At 40.7% G+C, this 21,100-nt stretch overlaps 1 protein-coding gene across 1 annotated transcript in view; it reads right to left on the bottom strand.

Moving 5' to 3' along the window:
• Positions 1-341: 341 nt before the first annotated feature.
• Gspt1 (G1 to S phase transition 1) overlaps positions 342-21,100 on the bottom strand; it is a 43,120-nt gene continuing 22,361 nt past the window's right edge. Inside the window, exons 7-15 of the mRNA XM_013011348.1 lie at positions 18,944-19,124; positions 16,844-16,998; positions 16,553-16,693; positions 14,834-14,927; positions 13,657-13,737; positions 10,444-10,617; positions 8,472-8,561; positions 7,837-8,005; positions 342-4,761 (exon numbers count right to left, since the gene is read on the bottom strand). Coding sequence (XP_012866802.1) covers positions 4,709-4,761; positions 7,837-8,005; positions 8,472-8,561; positions 10,444-10,617; positions 13,657-13,737; positions 14,834-14,927; positions 16,553-16,693; positions 16,844-16,998; positions 18,944-19,124 — 1,138 coding nt within the window. The 3' untranslated portion in view covers positions 342-4,708. The remainder of the gene's footprint in view (positions 4,762-7,836; positions 8,006-8,471; positions 8,562-10,443; positions 10,618-13,656; positions 13,738-14,833; positions 14,928-16,552; positions 16,694-16,843; positions 16,999-18,943; positions 19,125-21,100) is intronic.

Raw genomic sequence — 21,100 nt, 5'->3', positions numbered from 1 at the left:
GTTGGATGGAAGAAGAGCTGTGGGACTGTCAGGTGCTCTGCATCAGAATTCAATTTTGGGAGGAAGACTTTTGGGCGTAGGAAATGGCGCGAATCAGATGAAAGGCTAGGCTATGTTTGGAAACTACGTGGCTGGAGCAAAGACGGAGTGGGAGATGAGGCTAGCAGTCAGGCAGGGCATGACCTCTTGAACTCTGTGCAAGCGCTTAATTTTCCTTAAATGCCTTACATGACAGCTTTTTTAGTTCTATCCAACAACTCTGCTAGGTGGTTCCTACATTGCATACAGTGCTGTACGGAAAAGTATGAGTTATCCACACAAGTGACTATAAACGAGACAAGTCTGTCAAAAGGGAAGATGACAACTTTTATTGTTATTACAAAAGCAATTCTTTTTAACTTCAGTCATTTGAATAATTAATTGCAAGAGCAGACTAATAAGGGCTTAATCCTCACACAGGCACCAAGTCAGGCACAGAAGGTAGCTACAAATCATAAAGGGCTTCTTTTCTACCTAGCAGAGCACTCTTCTATGCTTTGGAATTAGGTTTTTAAAAACCCAGCAAACTTAATCCTCTCTTAGTTGCTACTTTAGAAATGTCTAGGTATTAAGTGGTTGTCTAGTAAAAACTAGTCAGTAAGTCCTGGCCTGTGAGAGACCCACATTTCCTTTAAAACATCAAGCATATGTAAGCTTTTGAGAGCTTAATGTGGAGTCCCTAGAATGCAGACCTTGCAAGCTCTGACCTGGTCCACCTAATGCATGTGGAGGAAATGGAGGCGAAAGCCATCACCTGAGGATTGCCAGAGTGCCAGCGCCAGCTCCAGCACTCACTTCCACCACTGCAGGAAAGGAGGTAGCAAGGACTGACATCTGGAGCACTGAGCTATTGTGCCTGGCCAAGGTGGACCCCAAGGTTCCCATGTTACCATCTAGAGGGCACAGTGGCCCTGTGACAAAGCAGGAAAAACAAGGAAATTCTGCTTTATGCCTAATCAGACCTTCTGATAGGTTTTAGTTTCTACTCCCATACCCCCAGGCCCTTACAATAATCCTTAGTAAACAACTCAGCTGGCATAGTACTGTTTCAAGGAAGCATAAGATTAGAGGTATGTGAGAATAGTATTAGTTATTGAAGGGAAGACTTAGTAAGTTCAAGGATACTGAAAAATCAGAAATATCCTAGAACCCAAACCATCAAGAATCAAATCTGAACTATACTTCAATTCTGGCAGTAAACTGGCTCAAATGCAATCCACTGAATTACTGAATTACTACTAGAAAATAAAAGCATTTCCTAGTCCACTTACTGTGAAACCTAAAAAACAATAGCTAAAGTTGTCTTCTGAGTTGTGCCTACAGTTACATTTATTTAATAAACTGCTGCCATGGCAACAACTAAGAAAAAAAGTAAGAGCATAAGTAACTAGACCTATGTGCTGGGATCATTGGAAAATAAGCTGGAGAAGATGCGGTATTTGGAGACAGATAATCACCCCCAAATTCAGTTGACTACTATATCTACCTTACACATGTCTGTGAGAGGATTAATTGCACAGTTTATTCTAATAAAGTAGGCCAACACTGAATATTACATTTAATCATTCTACAATCAGAGCTCTAGTGCTGTAACTGGAATTTTCACAAACGGTTTAAAGGTTGAAAGTTGCCTGATGTTAAGAGCTGTAATAAATACTGTGTATTTGTCTCTTGACTGTCATAAATCCCTACCCAAGGCAAGGAAGCTCTCCTCTGTGAAGCAGCAGTCCATGACCCAGTCTGCCAGGAAGGAAAGGTGCTAGAGCGCTGCCACGTTGGCAGTCATCCAGTGCTCCTGAAGCCTGGCTGGGGTTTCTACCCCAGTTTCAGACGGTAGCAGTTTCAACTGTTTCCCTTCAGCTGCAAAACTCCACCTGCTTGCAAGTATAACTCAAAATATCCGCAGCATTTCAACTCGGAGGATGTGCCAGTAATTGTTCCCCTAAACACCTCTCAAAGTCCTCCAGTGAAAGTTCTTGCAGTTTTCTTAACAGACAAGTGTAAGTTAACCTCCTATTACAGGGAATAACCTGTACTTTACAAAGTTGTTTTTGTTGTTATTTTTCTTACATTCACTTACATGTATTTCAAGATTTTAAAGTTCAAAACAAGAAATACACATGGGTTCAATAATTCAGGAATACTACTTGTCACTTATTTCCATGGCAATATACACTTAATCCAACTCTTTTGGTTTGGTTTTACATAGATTTTCACTGGATGAGTTCTGCAAATTAAAACAAGAAATATTACATTTTCCCTTCTTCCACAGGTAAGAAATAAAGACTTAAAACGGCAACTACTTACATGTTTATTTCAATTATCTCTTAAAATTCAGCCTACTAAATTAAAAGCCTTAAATAACCCAGCATGAAAATTGTTTATAAAGATGATTAATGTAAAAAAAAGATGTGAACTTATGATTCTAACCTTATCTATGCTAAAATATTGAGGTTTTTAATACCTGTGTAGTAGGTCTCCCTGTCAATCATAGTTTGCACATGTAGTGACAGCAGGACTGTGTATTGCTTTTTTAGAAATTCAACATCTGCACACTGCAGGTTTGTGTCAGACACTGTTTCCTTACTTGTAACTAAATATAATCAAGAGTGGAAACACTTCTGGAAGGATTTCAAAGCCCGTCAAATGTACGGTAGGGATTAATCTTGCAAATATGTTAAGGATCCAAAGAAAACTACAGTTGTATTTTGTACTTTTATTACATTATTTTGCAGAGGTAGGCGTTTCACAGTTTCTATCCAAATCATTTTACTTGGGAATCTTGGCAACAGGCATGTAATATTTTGTTTTAAAAGCAAATAAATGGTTTCTGAAAACATGTTCGGTTTAAAAAAGGAAATTTCTTTGGGAATAATTTCAGTGACATGAGCTTTTAAAGAATAAGATGAAAGCAATTGCTAGTTTTTCTTATTAATGTGAACATATAAAAAGAACCTTTTTTTTCCCTGATTCATCCTCCCATTCTTCCCAGAAAAACAAAAGCCCAGAAACTTGTAGACATAATGAAATGTAGATTTCATGTAACTTAGTAGCCACAGATGTAGTTTTGAGACTTTATAGGGCATTGGGCATTAACAGTGCCCTTCCCATTTGTCTCATGAACAGAAATCTCATAGTTTAGAAATCACTATTAAAGTTTACATTTTGTGACTGTAAATACAGGAACACAGTGGGCTAGGCTTTTCTGAGGAGTAAGATTATAGGGAATGGACAAAGTTATTAGACATACAATTATAAAACATCTTATTCAGAAACAAATCACAATGTAAAAGTGGCCAAGTCTTTGATAAATGGTAATACTCATTCAACATGGAGACCACTGATAAACACAGATGTACCCTCTTCATTTCCCACTTATTGTCACGAACATTTCCATCATGACAATTATAGGAGAAAGTCAGCTTTCAATTGAAATCTACAATGCTGCAGTGTGGTTCATCAAGATCATGGTTTGTAAACTCCAGCTTTGTATTTAAGAAAACTCAACATCAGATAATGAGAAAACTTATACTGTGCTTGACTCTATCACTGTTAATTTTAGACTGTACATTTTCTGATGATTCTAAATATGATCATTTAGTCACTGGATTGAGAATTAGCTTAATCAGCAAGGATCCTCCAACCTTTAAAGTTACTGATACAAAGAGTAGACTGTGTAACTTGTAGAACTGGCACTTGTAACTGATACGGTTTTCATACTAGATGCATGCAGTGCTTATAAATACTAAAAGGCATCTTTTGCCGGGTCTCAACATGCATTCTTTATTATGAATTCCATTAATGTAAATCAGTTAATGGAATTTTCTCTTGGGGTACAATTTGTAAGCTTTACTTATAAAAACAACAGTTTGCTGTTTTTTTCATTTTAAAACACCTTACTGTGCTGAAGAACTCATATTAAAATATAAATTGGCAGAAAATAACCAAAGCTAGAAAATAACCTAGCTAGTAAAGCAGCATCACAGTTGAGTATAGGTGTTTCACTGTATGTCCTGTAGGTACCGGTACCCATCATCAAAAGGCATTCAAATGCTTTCCACTTATACAAACTTGAACATTGTTGTAAATGTCTCAGTTAAAGTAGTGGGCAGGGAGTTTAGAAAAATCCAAGTAATAAAATGTATTCAATTACTTGGGAGTTAAAAAGCTAATGCAACAATGTTACATTGAGATAAAAAACATTATTCAAAAGCAATTCAAATACCGAAAAGGGTTTCAAATTGAATATTTTATTAACATGGTAGTTGTCTTTTTAACATGTGCACACACACTCGCACACTCAGAATGATCTGCCTGGGGAAAAAGACTAATTATGCCTAGGGAGAAAATTAAAAATAAGAAATAAAAAAATTCCTGTAGGTTTTCATTATTGTAGGCAATTATGTCCACATCACTTATAAAGCTATTGCCAAATCTGTCCAAGGAAGCAGTTTGAAAGGGCTGGGGGAATCTGGAAAAACTCAACAGTGGCATAGCAGAGCTCTCAATATGAGAAAGCTGACATAATGTGGACTTTTGCTATGAATTTTTTCTTTGCAAAATATGGGGAGAGGTTTATCAATGGGCAGAAAGTAAGAGAAGGCGGTGTGAAGTAGGCTTTTGCAGTCAATTTTCCTCACAGTATTGTGCAGGGTCATCAAGAAAATGCTTAGTCTTTCTCTGGAACCAGTTTCAGAACTTTCCCGATTGCAATGGTCTTACCTAGAAATGAAGTTAAAAACAAAACAAACAAAACAAAAAATACCTTTCAGTAGTTAACAGCAAATCTATGTAATATATTAGAGCTTATTTAAGATAAAAAATATGTGAAAGCAAGGGGATGAACTTATTAAAAGGATGTGTATATGCAGCTAAGGGAATTATCACAGTAAAACTGTTATTAATATATGGTAATAAAAAAGTATTAGCTTGGCACCAGTAGCCCACACCTATAATCCTAGCTACCTGGAGGCTAAGATCTGAGGAGTATCGTTTGAAGCCAGCTGGGACAGGAAAATCTTTGAGACTCATATTTCTTAGAGCTCAAGAACAGTGCTAGGACCTGAATTCAAGTGCCTGAACCAGCACACAGACAAAAAACAGTCATGATTTATGGATGGGTAGTCTTAGAAAGTGGTCTGTTTTTTTTTGGTTGTTGTTCTTTTTGGTTGGTCCTAGGACTTGAACTGAGAGCCTAGGCACTGACCCTCAGTTCTAGTTGCTCAAGTCTAGTGCTCTACCACAGAGATACAACACCACTTCTAGTTTTCTGGAGATAAGAATCTCAGGCTTTCTTGCCCAGGCTGTCTTTGAACCACTATCCTAAGATCTCAACATCCTGAGTAGCTAGGATTACAGGCATGAGCTACAAGTGCCTGGCTAGAAAGTGGTTTTTATATACTGGGGGGAAAGACATACAAAAGAGGTATGATTACATATACAAAAAATTCCTTGCATAAATTAATGTAGCAAATCAAAATTCCACTCAACAGTACAAATGAATTATAAGCAACAAGGTTGAACCCAAAAACACAAGAAATGATCACAAAAGGCAAAGAGAAAAAAGTGAATTAGTGCTTGCCCAATGCTGGGGGTACGTTGAGAGGGGGGGTGAGAGGAGAGCTATAGAAGTGACAGTCATCTAGTAAAGGCTACTTTTTAGTGTGTTCGGTATTTTCAAATTAGAATGTGGGACTAGGAAGGTGGCTCAGCGATGCCTTGCATGCATGAGACCCTGGGTTCCATTCCTCAGCACCACATAAAGAAAATGCCAGAAGTGGTGCTGTGGCTCAAGAGGTAGAGTGCTAGTCTTGAGCTGAACAGCTGAGGGACAGCACCCAGGCCCAGAGTTCCAGCCACACAATTAACAACCAAAAAAATTAGAATGTGGTACTTGTGTAACTAAGCATGCCATACTTCATTCAACTGCAGACCTTTTTTTTGGGGGGTGGGGGGGAGGAGGGGCTGTCCTGAGGCTTGAACTGAGGGCCTGGGTGCCATCCCTGAGCTGCTTTTGCTCAAGGACTCTACCACTAAGCCCCATTCCCAGCCCTCAACTGCACAATTTCATGTATAAATTACATCTAAAAAAATAACCTGCTTTTAATCAACTATCCAGCTTGCATCCACCAAATACATCCTTCTAGTTGTATTTATGAAGCAGAGGATACAACCCAAACCTAATAGCCAAGTTATTTTTTTTTAGAACATTTTTTTTTTGGTGTGTGTGGGGGGGGGTCAGTCGTGGGGCTTGAACCTCTGGGCCTGGGTACTGTTCTTCAGCTCTCCAACTCAAGGCTAGCACTCTACCACTTCCCGTTTTCTGAGTGGTTTATTAGAAGAGTCTCACAGTTTTTCCTGTCTGGGCTGGCTTTAAACTGTGATCCTCAGATCTCAGCTTCTTGAGTAGCTAGGATTACAGGCTTGAGCCACTGGCACCTGGCCCTTTTTTTTTTTTTTTTGCTGGTCCTGGAGCTTAACTCAGGGCCTTGACGCAGTCCAAGAGCTGCTTCTACTCAAGGCTAGTACTCTACCACTTGAGCCACAGCACCATGTCAGGCCTTTTCTGAGTAGTTTGTTGGAGATGAGAGTCTCAAGGACTTTCCTGTCTGGGCTGACTTTCAACTAAGATCCTGAGCCTCCTGAGTAGCCAGGATTACAGGCGTGAGCCACTGGCACCTGGCTGGAACAAAGTAATTCTGAAAACCCAGATTCAAATTTATCTTTTTCTCCAATGTGTATGAACTTTGGTTCAGGTCAAAAATTATTTTTTAAAAATACCTTGCAAAACTCCCCAGGTTATATGCATAAGCAGTATGTAAAACAGTGCTGGGAAGGTGGCTCAGTGGTAGAGTGCTTGCCTTGCATGCCTGAGGCCCTGCAATTCCCCACGACCAGACCCCCCCAAAAAAGTATGTAAAACAATTGATTTCTTTCTCTTGAACTCAAGGGGTTTGAATTGAAGGGCTTGAACCCTTGTTTGGCTTAATTGTTCATGGCTGCTAGACTACCAGTTGAGCCACAACCTCCAGTTCATTTCTTTTCTTCCGTCTGGTGTTGTCAGGCTGACTAGTACTTAGTTACCATTCTATAAACTGACCAGTTTCACCCAATCTAAAGTAAAATGATCATTCCTCTAGTTTTCTCTAAGGTTTAGTGATTGTGTTCAGCACCATGGCTTAGCATAGTTCCTGATGCTTAGTGAGAGCCCTAAATGGGTTATATTTACAGGGGGTTATCATGTGAGTCCACTATTTTCTATTTTCATTCAACCATAAACTTTCCTCTTTTTTTGCCAGTCCTGGGGCTTAAACTCAAGGCCTGGGCACTGTCCTTGAACATCTTTTGGTCAAGGCTAGCATTCTAACAATTGAGCCCCAGCACCATTTCCAGCTTTTTCTGTTTGTGTGATACTGAGGAATCAAACCCAGGGCTTTGTGCATGCTAGGCAAGTGCTCTACTTCTGAGCCATAGTCCCAGCACTGAACCATAAACTTTCTAGTCTTAAGATAGCTAAGTTGAAAGTATTAACCTATAAAAAAAAGTCTTACACCTTTTTTTCCATATTAACTTCATGTCTCTAAGAGGAAAATTACAGCTATATCAGAGCTACCTCTGGTAAAAATGGATGTCCATTAAGGATATCAATACCACTGAAAGTCAGAACATTTGTGCATCCTCCAGACCTTGTTCACTGTGTGTCAATACATTCAAAGAACATGAATCTGCAATGTGGGCTGTACACAGATGATGATCACCAAAGGCAGTTATCCTAGACATCAGTCTGAAAGCTCTTACCCTCATCTCGCAAGGTGAAACGACCCATCTGAGGGAAGTCTTTAAAGGTCTCAAGACAGATGGTTCCTGCTGTCCTTAAACGAGCAATGCATACTTGATCTTGTTTCACAAAACGAGGTCGAGTCTTACTTTTTTCTCCTGATTTTTTGTCTACCAAGCAGATTAAGGCCTAGCCAAGAAAAAAATGTTGAGAAGGTCAGAAAATTTTGCAAATACAAGCAACTTGTAAGAGTAAGATGAAATCTGGTCATGAAGACGTAAAATTGTAATCCGATTAGGTGGAAGGAGTCAGAAGGATCATGAATTCAAGGCCCTCTTGGGCTGCATAGCAAAACCATCTCAAAGAAAACATAAAACACTTCTGCAAAGAAGTTACAGTCTTGGGCTGGGAAGGTGGCTCAGTGGTAGAGCGCTTGCCTTGCATGCCTGAAGCCCTGGGTTCGATTCCTCAGCACCACATAAGCAAAAAGAAAAAACCCAGAAGTGGCGCTGTGACTCAAGTGGTAGAGCACTAGCCTTGAGCTGAAGAGCTGAAGGACAGTGCCTAGGCCCAGAGTTCAGGCCCCACGACCAGACCCAAAAAAAAAAAAAAAGAAGTTACAGTCTTAAGCTAAATATATTAAAAATAAACTCACAGTTATTTCGACTTCCTCAATACAGGTGTGAATGTGCAGCACCGCATTATACCCTGGGCAGATGATGGACTTGTGCTCTATAATCACTATCTGTCAACATACAACAACATTTATCCCTAAGGTAAGCAAGATACCAGAGAACATCAAAAGAAACAATCTAATCAAAAGAATCAATCAAAAGAAAACAATCATAGTCTTCTTCAAGATGTGATAACCTCTACTAGTGAGACTGAGATCTGAGAATCTCAGTTAAAAGCCAGCTGAAAAGGGATCTGGGGCTCAAGTAGTAGAGTGCTAGCCTTGAGTACAAAGGGACAGTGCTTGGCCCTGATTGAAGCCCCAGGACTGGCACTTAAAGAAAATAAAAATAAAAGATTCAACCTAAGTATTTCTTTTTGCTGGTCCTGGGGCTTGAAAACAGGGCCTGAGTGCTGTTGTCCCTGGTTTCTCTGTGCTCAATGCGAGCGTTCTACCTCTTGAGCCAAAGTGCCACTTCTGGCTTTTTCTTAGTTTACTGGATAAGAGATCAGACTGGCCTTGAACCACAATCCTCAGATCTCAGCTTCCTGATTAGCTAGGATTATAGGTGTGAGCCTTCAGTACCCAGCTGATAGCTTAAGTATTTTGTTCATAGGGTGAATTAGGCTTCCTAACTTCAAAGCAGAATGTCAAGATCCTCCTCTACCAAAATGGGCAGTGCTTGTCACCACAAAGGCCAGCAGACAGGCTTTATTCCCCAGAAAATAAAGTTCATCCTGACATCCACAAGCTATCCACCATGTGCTTCTGTCACACTTCTATCCACTTCTCAGTAAATGTAAACCTACCATGTAGCATAAAGTCTACATTGGTCATCATACTTTAGAATGATACACACCAATACCACCATTTGCTCTCTAATAACAAGTGTGCATGTGACCCCTTAAGTGACTGCTGTCAATGAGCACTGACTCCCAAGGCAACCTGCCTTAGTCAGAGTGAAAGACATTTTCAGCAAGGTGGTATTATTAAAAAACAGGCGCCAGGACCCAGGGACCCAGAAGATGGGACACTGGGAGGACCAGTTTGAGGCCAGTGCACGCATGAAGTTTGAGATCACCCTCTCAACCAGTAAAAAAAAAAAAAAAAAGCTGGGCACAGTGGCATGTATATGTTGTACCAGTTACATGGAAAGTAAAAATAGGAGGTTGAGGTCTTGGTAGGCCTAGGTATAAATGTAAGATGCTATTGAAAAAAAAAAAAGAGCTGGGTTATATGGCAGGGGATCTCCTGTTCAAATATTAAAAAAAAAAAAGTCATCTCACACAGGCTTCACCCTGTTATCTTGCCTACTTTGGAGGAAAACAGCAGAGGATTTTGGTTCAAGATCAACCAGACATAAAAGGTGGTATACCAGCTGTAAGGAAGCACAACATCAAGGCAGTGGCATGAGCCAGTCGTACCCTTTACTGCAGGGAAGGATCTAATGCCTTGGCAGGTTTGGGCATAAAGCAAGATCATATCATGAAAATAACACGCAAAAACGGGCTAGAGGAGAGAGCAAGGGAAGGGGTGAGGCCAAAGAGAAATGTACTTTCTACGTGACTTATGTAACTGTAGCCCCTCTGTATATTACCTATATAATAATAAAAAAAAAAACATGGGCTGGAGGAGGTGTGGCTCAAGTGGTAGAACAATTGCTAGCAGTGTAAGCCATGAGTTCAATTCCAGTACTGCCAAAAAGCGAGAAATGCTATATCATACCACCATGTGGCTTTTATCAAGTGAATATCAGATATTCTAAATTGTATCAAGAGATCAAAAATTAAAAGTTGACAAAAACGTTCCATTATGAAGAGCTATAGCCCATAGTGAAGATATGTGAATTGTTTCCTCTATTTCAGTTCCCCTCTCTTAAGTAGCATGTCACAGCTAAGAGCACTAAAATTCCAATTTCCTTTAGAGATGAAGACAACTACCCTAACCGGTTTACCTGGGCATCGAATGTGCGTCCAGAATGACAAAGATTACTAAGGTCACAAAGTATGAAGCCTGGAAGAATCTCCTCTTCTTCAATTCCTTTCAGTCTGATTTTGAGATTTTCACCTGGGGCCACAGAATCAGTTTCCACATCGTCAGAAAGTATCCCAAGAACTTCCACGTTGTGCTTGAAAAGAAACCAAGGTTGGAGCTTTTCTGATCCGTTCATAGTTCACACATCATAAAATGTACTTACTGTTCTTGTGCAAAGTAATATGTGAGGACTTATGTTTTAGTTCTTTCAGGAATATACTCAGAAACAGCATCACCAGGCCTGGCACAGTGACACACATTTATACTCCCAGAGATTAAGGCAGATGAGTTCAAAAGGAAATGAGTGCAAAAGGCAGCTGGGGCAAAAAAAAAAAAGTTTACTAGGTCACATAGAAACTTCTTCCCAGCTGCTGCACAATTTTACGCCCAAGAACACTCAACAACACAGCACAGACACAGCCATCCAAGAGAGCACATACTGTATGTTGATTTCCTGAACTGCTTCATGAGCTACCTGCTCATCTGTAGTTTGGAAAAATGTCCACGCTAGCCTTTGCTTCCTTTTCAGTTAGCTTGCTTTGAGATTTGTTTATTCTTGTTGAGTTATAAGTTCTTTATATAATCTGAATATTAATCCTTTATCATGTATAATTTGTACACACTTTCTCCCATGTAAGGATGCTGACAAATTAATTTTGAAATCTAAAATAGTCTGTATCTATATAAAAATATTCTTAGCTCTCTCCACTAACAGCTGCGAGGACTAAGCTAAGACTTAATCACCCCAGGTGATTAGCATGAAGGCACAGCTTCCTAGCCAACCACCTTTGTGCTCACCACACAGACCCTCACTGCAAGTTTACCTGGGCACTAATTTTATATACCAGGAGAATATTTTCTGTTACACACAATACATAAACCATTTTACAACATATAATTTGGTGGCATATAGTATATTTTTGGTGTTGATTGCCTTTTCCTCTATTTAGGTATAAAACATCTTTGTCACTATCCACAAAGTAGTCATTCCCTGTTACTCTTCCCTTAAGGACTATCAATCTACCTTATTCCATGACTTTGGTGACAGCCTTACAGACAAAATTGTGAAAAAATTCAACCAATCACTATTTTCATTCAGTTTATAAGCCTTTAAGTTGAAGAAATAATCATCTTAGAGAAAATAGACTGCAGCCAGATGCTGGTAGTTTACACCTGTAGTCATAGCTACTCAGGAGGCTGAGATCTGAGGATCATGGTTCAAGGCCAATGCAGGCAGGAAAGTCCGTGAGTGAGACTCTTTATATCCTCCAGTAAACCACCAGAAAACTGGAAGTGTAACTGTGGCTCAACGGCTAGAGCACTAGCCTTGAGCTGAAGAGCTCAGGAACAGCGCCTAGGCCCAGAGTTTAAGACCCATGACCAACAAAAGAAAAAGTAGGCTGCATCTGAGCATGTATGCTCACAACAGTAATCCCAGCTATGTAGAAGGTACAGATATATACACATATAAACAGAACACATGTATATGTGTCCTGTATTCACCCCACTGAGCTAGGTGAAGTTATGATAATGCTCCAAGTCATTGTCTACTTGTCCACAGGGTAGACTGCTTGCTGGGCACCTGTGCTTCCTCTTTCCTTTCCCTTTCCTTTCTTTTCCCTCCATCCTTTTTTTCTTTCTTAATTATTTTGTCAATTGTAGGGCTTGGATGCTATCCCTGAGCTCTTTTTGCTCAAGGCTAGCACTCTACTACTTTGAGCCAAATCACCACTTATGGTTTTCTGGTGGTTAACTGGGAGTAAGAGTCTCATGGACTTTCCTGCCCCAGCCGTCTTCAAACTGTGTTCCTTAGATTTCAGCCTCCTGAGTAACCAGAATTACAGGTATCAGCCACCAGCAATGGCTGGCTGTACTTGTGATTCTAAAAGGCTAACTCTCCATTTGTCATGGAATAATAACAACACATTGGTTCACAATCAATCATTAGAAGTTTTTTAATGAAAATCCCTGAGGTTTTGAGAAGTTTTGGCCCCCTGATTAATTTTTTTTATTTAGGTGGCTTGAATATTAAGAAAGTGTCAATGGTTAGTTTCCTTGGCATTATAAGGCCTAGAGAATTTTAACACTTCTTGGGCAATCTATGCCTTTTGTGGAAACTCATGTTACTACAGAACCCAAGAAACTGAGATGATCTGCATATTAGAGTACACTGCATATTTTATAAAGGACTTTTTGTTGTTGTTGTTGCCAGTCCTAGGGCTTGAACTCAGGGTCTGAGCACTATCCCTGAACAACTTTTTTGCTCAAGGCTAGCACTCTACCACTTGTGCCACAGCACCACTTCTGGCTTTTTCTGTTTATGTGGTACTGAGGAATTGAACTCAGGGCTTTGTGCATGCTAGGCAAGCAGTCTACTGCTAAGCCATATTCCCAACCCCAGGACCTTAATTCTTTATGTGGGAGAGGGATGCGGGGGGGGGGGGGGGGGGGGGGGGAGGTCCAGTCATGGGGCCTGAACTCTGGGCCTGGGCACTGTCCCTTAGCTCTTCAGCTCAAGGCTAGCACTCTACCACTGAGCCACAGCGCCACTTCCGGCTTTTTTCTTTTTTGCTTATGTGGTGCTGAGGAATCGAACCCAGGGCCTCAGGAATGCAAGGCAAGCGCTCTACCACTGAGCCACCTTCCCAGCCCCAAACCTTAATTTTTTAAAGGTGGTTTTGTTGTAAGTTTATGATACAACATACAGCATAAAGCTAGAGTTAACAGAATTTTACAATTCTTCTTAGATAATCTTAGCCTCACCTTGTAATACTACAAAGATTATGATGGTTGAAAAAAAAGTACTTAATAATATTGGTTTTCATGACTTTGATAATGTTTTTTTTGTTTTTTTGTTTTTTTTTTATTTTATTTGTGAAAATACTGTACAGAGGGGTTACAATTGCATGGGCAGGATAATGCGTACATTTCTTAACAAGCATTGCAGCCTCCTCCTTTGTTTACCCTTCACATCACTTCCCAGCCTCCCCCCTCCCACTTTGATAATGTTTTATAGATTAAAAATGTAAATACAAAGCCTGAGAACAACCATGGTTAAAATTTTGTAAAATGATATCCTGCTAATATTTTCAAAAGCAAAACCTAACAGGAAAAAGTGTAACTAAATTCATACCTTGTTTGGCATCATGACAAGCTGCTGGCCTTTACAAATAGATCCGGATTCCAGCTTTCCCAGGACCACAGTGCCCATATCCTGGTTAAATTTAAAACGGAAACATCAAGTTTGTTGGGTTTTTTTTTTTGGCCGGTCGTGGGGCCTGAACTCTGGGCCTGGGCGCTGTCCCTCAGCTCTTCAGCTCAAGACTAGCGCTCTAACCACTTGAGCCACAGCCCCAATTCCAGCTTTTTTCTTTTTGCTTATGTGGTGCTGAGGAATCGAACCCAGGGCCTCAGGAATGCAAGGCAAGCGCTCTACCACTGAGCCACCTTCCCAGCCCCAGAAACATCAAGTTTAAAAAAAAAAATTTTTTTTTTTTTTGGTGCTGGTTACTGGGGCTTGAACTCTGATGTCTTTTTTTGCTCATAGCTGGCACTCTACCTTTTGAGCTAGTGATTTCTCTTTATGAGTAAGCCATGTGGGATTTTTACTTAGTGCTAGGGTCAAGGAGCTAGTTGTAGAACAGCAATAAGAATTTGAAACGTAGCTGATTATGGGAAGGTCATACCTATAACCTTAGCTATTCAGGAAACTAATGGAACAAAGTTTAAAGCCACAACAAATAAATCTAAGAAACTTTTTTTTTTTTTTTTGGTCAGTAGTGGGGCTTGAACTCTAGGCCTGGGCATTGTCCCTGAACTCTTCAGCTCAAAGCTAGCGCTCTACCACTTGAGCCACAGTGCCACTTCCAGCCTTTTCTGTTTATGTGGTGCTGAGGAATCGAACCCAGGGCCTCATGCATGGGAGGCAAGCACTCTACTACTGGGCCACCTACCCAGCCCCAAATCTAAGAAACTCTTATCGTCAATTATCCAGCAAAAAGCTGGAGGTAAAAGTGTGGCTCAAGTGGTAGAGTGCCAACTGTTAATAAAAAGTGAACCTAGAGCCTAAGGTCTCTGGTTCAAGAGTCCCTGTAATCTTCCCTACCCCCCACACACACACACATAAAAGTATAGTGACGTTGGTGTTTATATGTTTTAAGTGGTAGAACACTTTCCCACCAAGAGCAAGGCCCTAAATTCACATTCCAGGTCCACCAAAAACAAAGAAATTGTTTCATCATTAGTAACAATGCAAAACAATTATTTTACATCCTCATAAACCCCAGTTTCTTTAATAATACTTTGTGTACCTTATATTTATCCACAATTGGCAGCCTGATTGGTCCATCAGCTGATCTATTGAAGTTTGGCAAATTATCCAGGTAGGGAATAAATGGTAATCCACTGAGAACATAAAAAATCCATTAAAGAAATTCAATACAGACATGAAAACCTTAAACAGTTACCTAACTATAACCTAAATAAAAAAAATGGTTATATTATTAAATATCAAAGCTAAAGTTAGAAGACACTTAGAAGAAAATATAGGGCTACATCTTTGTGACCTGAAAGCACTGGCGTTTGACATCAAAATATCAACAAGAAAAATAGACAAATTAGACTTCATCAAAAATGGAAAGCTGTTGTGCTTCAAAGGATACTATCAAGAAAGTAAAGCAGGAGGGCTGGGTGTAGCTTAGTGACAGCGTGTATTCTTAGCATGTGCAAAGCCCTAGGTTCATTTCCTAGTAGTCAGTAGCCCATTATGCAACCTAAATAATGGAAGAAATAGTTGCTAATCCTGTATCAGTACAAAACTAAAAAAATTCAATCCAATTAAAAGGCAAACATTCATATTTTTTGGAGGGTGGTTATATGGATTTCAAATTCAGGGCTTGCTAGGCAAGTGCTCTACCCCTGGAGGCATACCCCTAGGTCCTTTGTGCTCTGGTTAATTTCCAAGTATAGTCAATCTTCAGCTTTTGCCTATAGCCAAAGTCAGACCCATGAACCTACTCTATTCATGCTTCCCAAGTAGCTGGAATTATAGGCACATGCCACAAAGCCCAGCTTTTTATTAGTTGAGATGGAGAGTGCTGAATTTTTTTTTTTAACCTCAACCCATGATCCTCCCAATCTGCATTTTCAAGTACTAGAATTAACAAGTATCTCTCCGCCCAGCTGAATCAAATCCTTTTCTTTTTTGCCATTACTGGGGCTTGAACTCAAGGCCTGGGCGCTATCTCTGAGCTTCTTTGTGTTCAAGGCAAACACTCTACCACATGAGCCATAGCACTACTTCTGGCTTTTTTGTGTAATTCATTGGAGATAGAGTCTCATGGGGACTTTTCTGCCCAGGCTAGCTTCAAACTGCAATCCTCAGATCTCAGCCTCTTGAGTAGCTAGGATTACAGGAGTGAGCCACCAGTGTGCAGCTTAATTTTTTATTTATTTATTTTTTGGTCAGTCATGGGGCTTGAACGCTAGGCCTGGGTAGTGTTCCTCACCTCTTCAGCTCAAGGCTAGCGCTCTACCAGTTGAGCTACAGCGCCACTTCCAGTTTTCTGGTAGTTTATTGGAGATAAGAGTCTCACATATTTTTATGCCTGGGCTGGCTTTGAACCAAGATCCTCAGATCTCAACCTCCTAAATAGCTAGGATTACAGGTGTGAGCCACCAGCACCCGGCTTAGATTAAATATTCTTATTTGCTTGTTTGTTTGGTTTTTGGGTCTGATCATGGGGCCTGAACTCTGGGCCTGGGCGCTGTCCCTCAGCTCTTCAGCTCAAGGCTAGTGCTCTACCACTTGAGCCACAGTGCCACTTCCAGCTTTTTTCTTTTTGCTTATGTGGTGCTGAGGAATCGAACCCAGGGCTTCAGGCATGCAAGGCAAGTGCTCTACCACTGAGCCACCTTCCCAGCCTGATTAAATACTTTTAAAGCCAAGGTTATTGTGCCAACGTTTTCTTAAATTACATAACTTTTTTTAGTTCTTGTTTTTTAGAGGGTTTTTGTAAAAGGTCACTTACCTGTACCATGGACAGAACTCTGATTGCTCTTTAAGATTTGCTCCAGTTAGTCCTGAGCAGGGCATAAAGTGAATATCCTTTTTGGGATTGAAGCCAACTTTCTTCAAAAATGGCACTAGTTTCTCTTTGCATTCTTCATATCTGTGAATTTTATGAGTAATTTAACTATAATTGGCCAAGTAAACTTTCGTTTCACCAGAAAACAAATGAAGATTTTAAAAAGGTCTAGGAAAAAGTTAAAGCTGTCCTTTTCCCACCAACATGTCTAGAGAGCAGTGAAGCATCACTTACCTCTCATTGCTCCAGTTAACTGTGGGGTCATCCATCTTGTTAATAAGCACAATCAAGTGTTTCACACCAGCTGTCTTTGCCAACATTGCATGTTCTCTTGTCTGTCCTCCCTTTTCAAATCCAGTTTCAAACTCTCCTTTCCTGGCTGAGATTACCTATTCCAAGAAATCAGCAATTGACTCACACATTCAGGTAGCACTCAGACAGTAAAACATCTTCACTTTCAGTTACAACAGAAAACAAGCAAATGAGCCAGAATATACAGGCTGTCTTGAATGTCACATCCATGTCTAGATGACTTGAGCGTTTGGGGTTGGAGGTGTAGCTCAGTGGGAGAATATGTTTAAGCTTTTTGGTTTTCCAACCAAAAAGAGAAAAAAAAGGTTAAAGTTATTTCTTACCACCCCTTAACTCCCCCCCCCAAATCTAGTATATCTGTATATTTTATAATGCAGCCATTATGTAGGGAACTAAGGACATAGCTCAGTAGTACAGTATATGCTTAGCCTGTACAAGGCCTATGTCTGACCCCAGTACCACACAAAAACAAAAAACTGGACTGGTTGCAATGGCTCACACCTATAATCCCACCTATAATCAGAAGGTGAAGATTGAGAGAAATGCTGTTCAAGCCAGGCCTGGAAAAAATCTACCAAGGCCCCATGTCAATATATAAGCTGGGAGTTGTGGTACATGCTTGTGATTTCAGCCTAAAGGAAAGCATAGGTAAGAGGATCAAGATCTAATCCTAGACCTAAACAAAAATTCAAGACTCTTCCTGAAAAATAACTAAAGCAAAAAAAAGGGGAAGAGCAAACCTGGTGTTCTAAACTCAAACTCTGAAAAAAAAGATTGAAGCAGGGCAGTGGTGGCTCACTCCTGTAATGCTTTCTACCCAGGAGGCTGAGATCTGAGGATTAGGGTTCAAAGCCACCCTGGCACTGACTCTGGACAGGAAAGTCCATGAGACCATCTTTTTGGTCCGTTGTTGCATTTGAATTCAGGGCCTGGGCACTGTTCCTGGGTCTCTTTGGCTCAAGGCTAGCATTCTACCAGTTAAGCTACAACACCACTTCTGGTTTTTGAGTGGTTAATTGGAGATAAGAGTCTATGGGGCTGGGAAGATGGCTCAGTGGTAGAGTGCTTGCCTTGCATGCATGAGGCCCTGGGTTTGATTCCTCAGCACCACATAAGCAGAGAAAGCCGGAAGTGGCACTGTGGCTCAAGTGGTAGAGCACTAGCCTTGAGCTGAAGAGCTGAGGGACAGCGCCCAGGCCCAGAGCTCAGGCCCCATGACCGACCAAAAAGAGTCTAATGGGGACTTTTTTGTCCAAACTAGCTTCAAACCCAAGATCCTCAGATCTCATCCTCCTGAGTAGCTAGGATTACAGGCTTGAGCCACTGGCACTCCTGGTTCATTGAGACTCTTACCTCCAATAAACCACCAGAAAACCAAAGTGACACTATAGCTCTAAGTGGTAGCATGTTATCCTTGAGCAGAAAAGCTCAGGGACAGTACCCAGGCCCTGAGTTCAAACCCCACAACCAACCAAAAAAAAAAAAAAAGAAAAGATTGATCTTTCACAAGTTCACTGTTAAATTTGAGGAATGATTGACGGCCTTGAAAAACTGATGATATGCCTGTAATTCCTCAGAAGGCTGAGGCAGGAGGATCATACCACCTTGAGGGACACAGGGAGGCCATCCCCAAAAAAAAGGTAGTTTATTATTCATTCCTGGTGGAATATTCCTGATGGAATATTCCATCATACACTAGCAATGGGAGAAAAATGTTAAAATGTTATTTTCAGAAGTAAAAAGTTTCCTGGGCAGATCAGTCCAGAAAGAAAAAGAAATAAAGAAATAAAATGTGACATTATTATTATGATTCGCTGCAGCTTAAATTCTAACTTTTAGAAAATAAACTCAAATATTTAAGATATAACTTGGAAAAAAGAGGGTACAGCTCAGTTGGCAAAATGCTTGCCTAGCATAGACAGGCTGTGGGTTCTATCCTTAATTTTACAAATTAAAAAAAGAAAACAAGTGCAAGATAGGCTGCTACTAAATACATAAATGGATTAAAATTATCTTTCTTACCAACACAGCCAAATCGGCTTGAGAAGCCCCACCAATCATATTGGGGACAAAACTCTTGTGGCCAGGGGCATCCAGAATTGTGAAATGCTTCTTTTCTGTTTCAAAATAGGCCCGACCCACTTCAACTGTTTTCCCCTTGTCTCGTTCTTCCTGATTCGTATCCAAGGCCCAAGACAAGTACCTGGAAGAACATTAGGACATAAGACTGTCTTTCAACATATTCTTCTACCATTAAATATGTAAGTGATGAAAGCAGGTTATGCGTACTCATACATCTAAGTCATCAACAAAACTGGTGAAGTTAGCAGAATGAATTATACATGACTGTAATTCTAACAGAATAATCCCATGTATCTACAAGTGATCTATCGTAAAGGCAAACATTATTTAAGAAAGTATGCAGATGATAGACATGGAAAGACGACCTAGAACCAGCACTTGGGAGCTAAGGCAGGAGGCTGGGAGCAGTTCTAAGCCAGCCTGGGCTACAAAGACCCCACAAAAAAGCAAGGCTACCCAGTACCACCACAAACATCATTGTTGAGTGAACTAACAATGAATTCCTTGTCTCATTTTTAATCACCTGGCACAAAGTACAGTGCAAATTAACGATTATCATTAGAAAATAAGGATTGTTTTCAAACAGACTCCACCACCAGAAGATTTAATAATAATTATTTCAATAATCCTTCACTGTATGAAAATAAATGTAACTTTATGTAAATTTCAAACCATTCACAACAAGAGCCATTAATTTTACAACCTCATCATTTGTATTTCGAAGTATGTAATCCTGCTTTTAGTATACCACTGCTTAGGATCTTTCCCTTTAATGCAGAGGAATGCAATCTTGTCCCCTTGAGGTAAGGCTTGCAAGCCTTTTCTCCTGAGGTACTAGCCCAGAACTCAGAACCTTGGCACCCAGAGCACCTACCACTGTGCCACGTGCCCAAACTGCTAGCTTTTTTTTTTTTCAGTCGTGGGGCTTTAACTCTGGGCCTGGGTGCTGTCCCTCAGCTCTTCAGCTCAAGGTAAGTGCTCTACCACCACTTGAGCCACAGCGCCACCTCTGGTTTTCTGGTGGTTATTGGAGATAAGAGTCTCACAGACTTTCCTCACCATTTTACCTATTCTTTGTACTTCCCAGCATGTATGTACAATATGATTACATCTTAATTTTCCAGTTTTCCTTTCTAATACTTCTGCATCCTAAGTTCTAATTGTGCTTATTATAGATTCTAATCTAATTCTTGGGTGGGTATATAATAACCCCATTAAAAATATGGTTTATATGTATTCAGTAATCCTATTAAAGATGTCTGGCTAGCCAGGCACCAGTGCTCATGCCTGTAATCCTAGCTATTCAGGAGGCTGAAATCTGAGGATCACTGTTCAAAACCAGCCTGGACAGGATAGTCCATGAAACTGATGTTCAATTAACCACCAGAAAACCGGAAGTGGCACTGTGGCTCAAGTGGTAGACCACTCACCTTGAGCTGAAGAGCTCAGCGACAGTGCCTAGGCCCAGAGTCAAGCCCCACAACTGACCAAAAAGAAAAGGATGTCTGGCTGGGTTCTTTTGTGATGCTAGTACTCAGGGCCTGGGTACTATCCCTGAACTTTTTTTTTTGTTGTTGGTTAAGGGGCTTGAACAACTCTGGGCCTGGGCGCTATCCCTCAGCTCCACTTAAGGCAAGGTGCTACCGCTTGAGCCATAGCACCACTTTCGGTTTTCTGGTGCTATATTGGAGATAAGTCTCACAGACTTTCCTGCCCGGGCTGGCTTTGCACCACAATCCTTAGATATCAGCCTCCTGAGTAGCTAGGATTACAGGCGTGAGCCACCAACACCCAGCACCCTGAATTTTTATACTCAAGGCTAGCGTTCTACCACTTTAAGGGACAATGACACTTCCAGTTTTCCGGTGGTTAGTTGGAGATTAAGAGTTTCACAGGCTACTCAGGAGGCAGAGATCTGAGGATCGCGGTTCAAAGCCAGCCCTGGCAAGAAAGTCCATGAAACTCCTATCTCCAATAAACCACCAGAAAACTGGAAGTGGCACTGTAGCTCAAGTGGTAGAGCACTAGCCTTGAGCTGAAGAGCTGAGGGACAGCACCCAGGCCCAGAGTTCAAGCCCCACGACCGACCAAAAAAAA

This window comes from Dipodomys ordii, unplaced genomic scaffold (genome assembly GCF_000151885.1).
Source record: "Dipodomys ordii isolate 6190 unplaced genomic scaffold, Dord_2.0 Scaffold14, whole genome shotgun sequence".
NCBI lineage: Eukaryota > Metazoa > Chordata > Mammalia > Rodentia > Heteromyidae > Dipodomys > Dipodomys ordii.
This window is presented reverse-complemented; position numbering and strand designations above follow the sequence as displayed.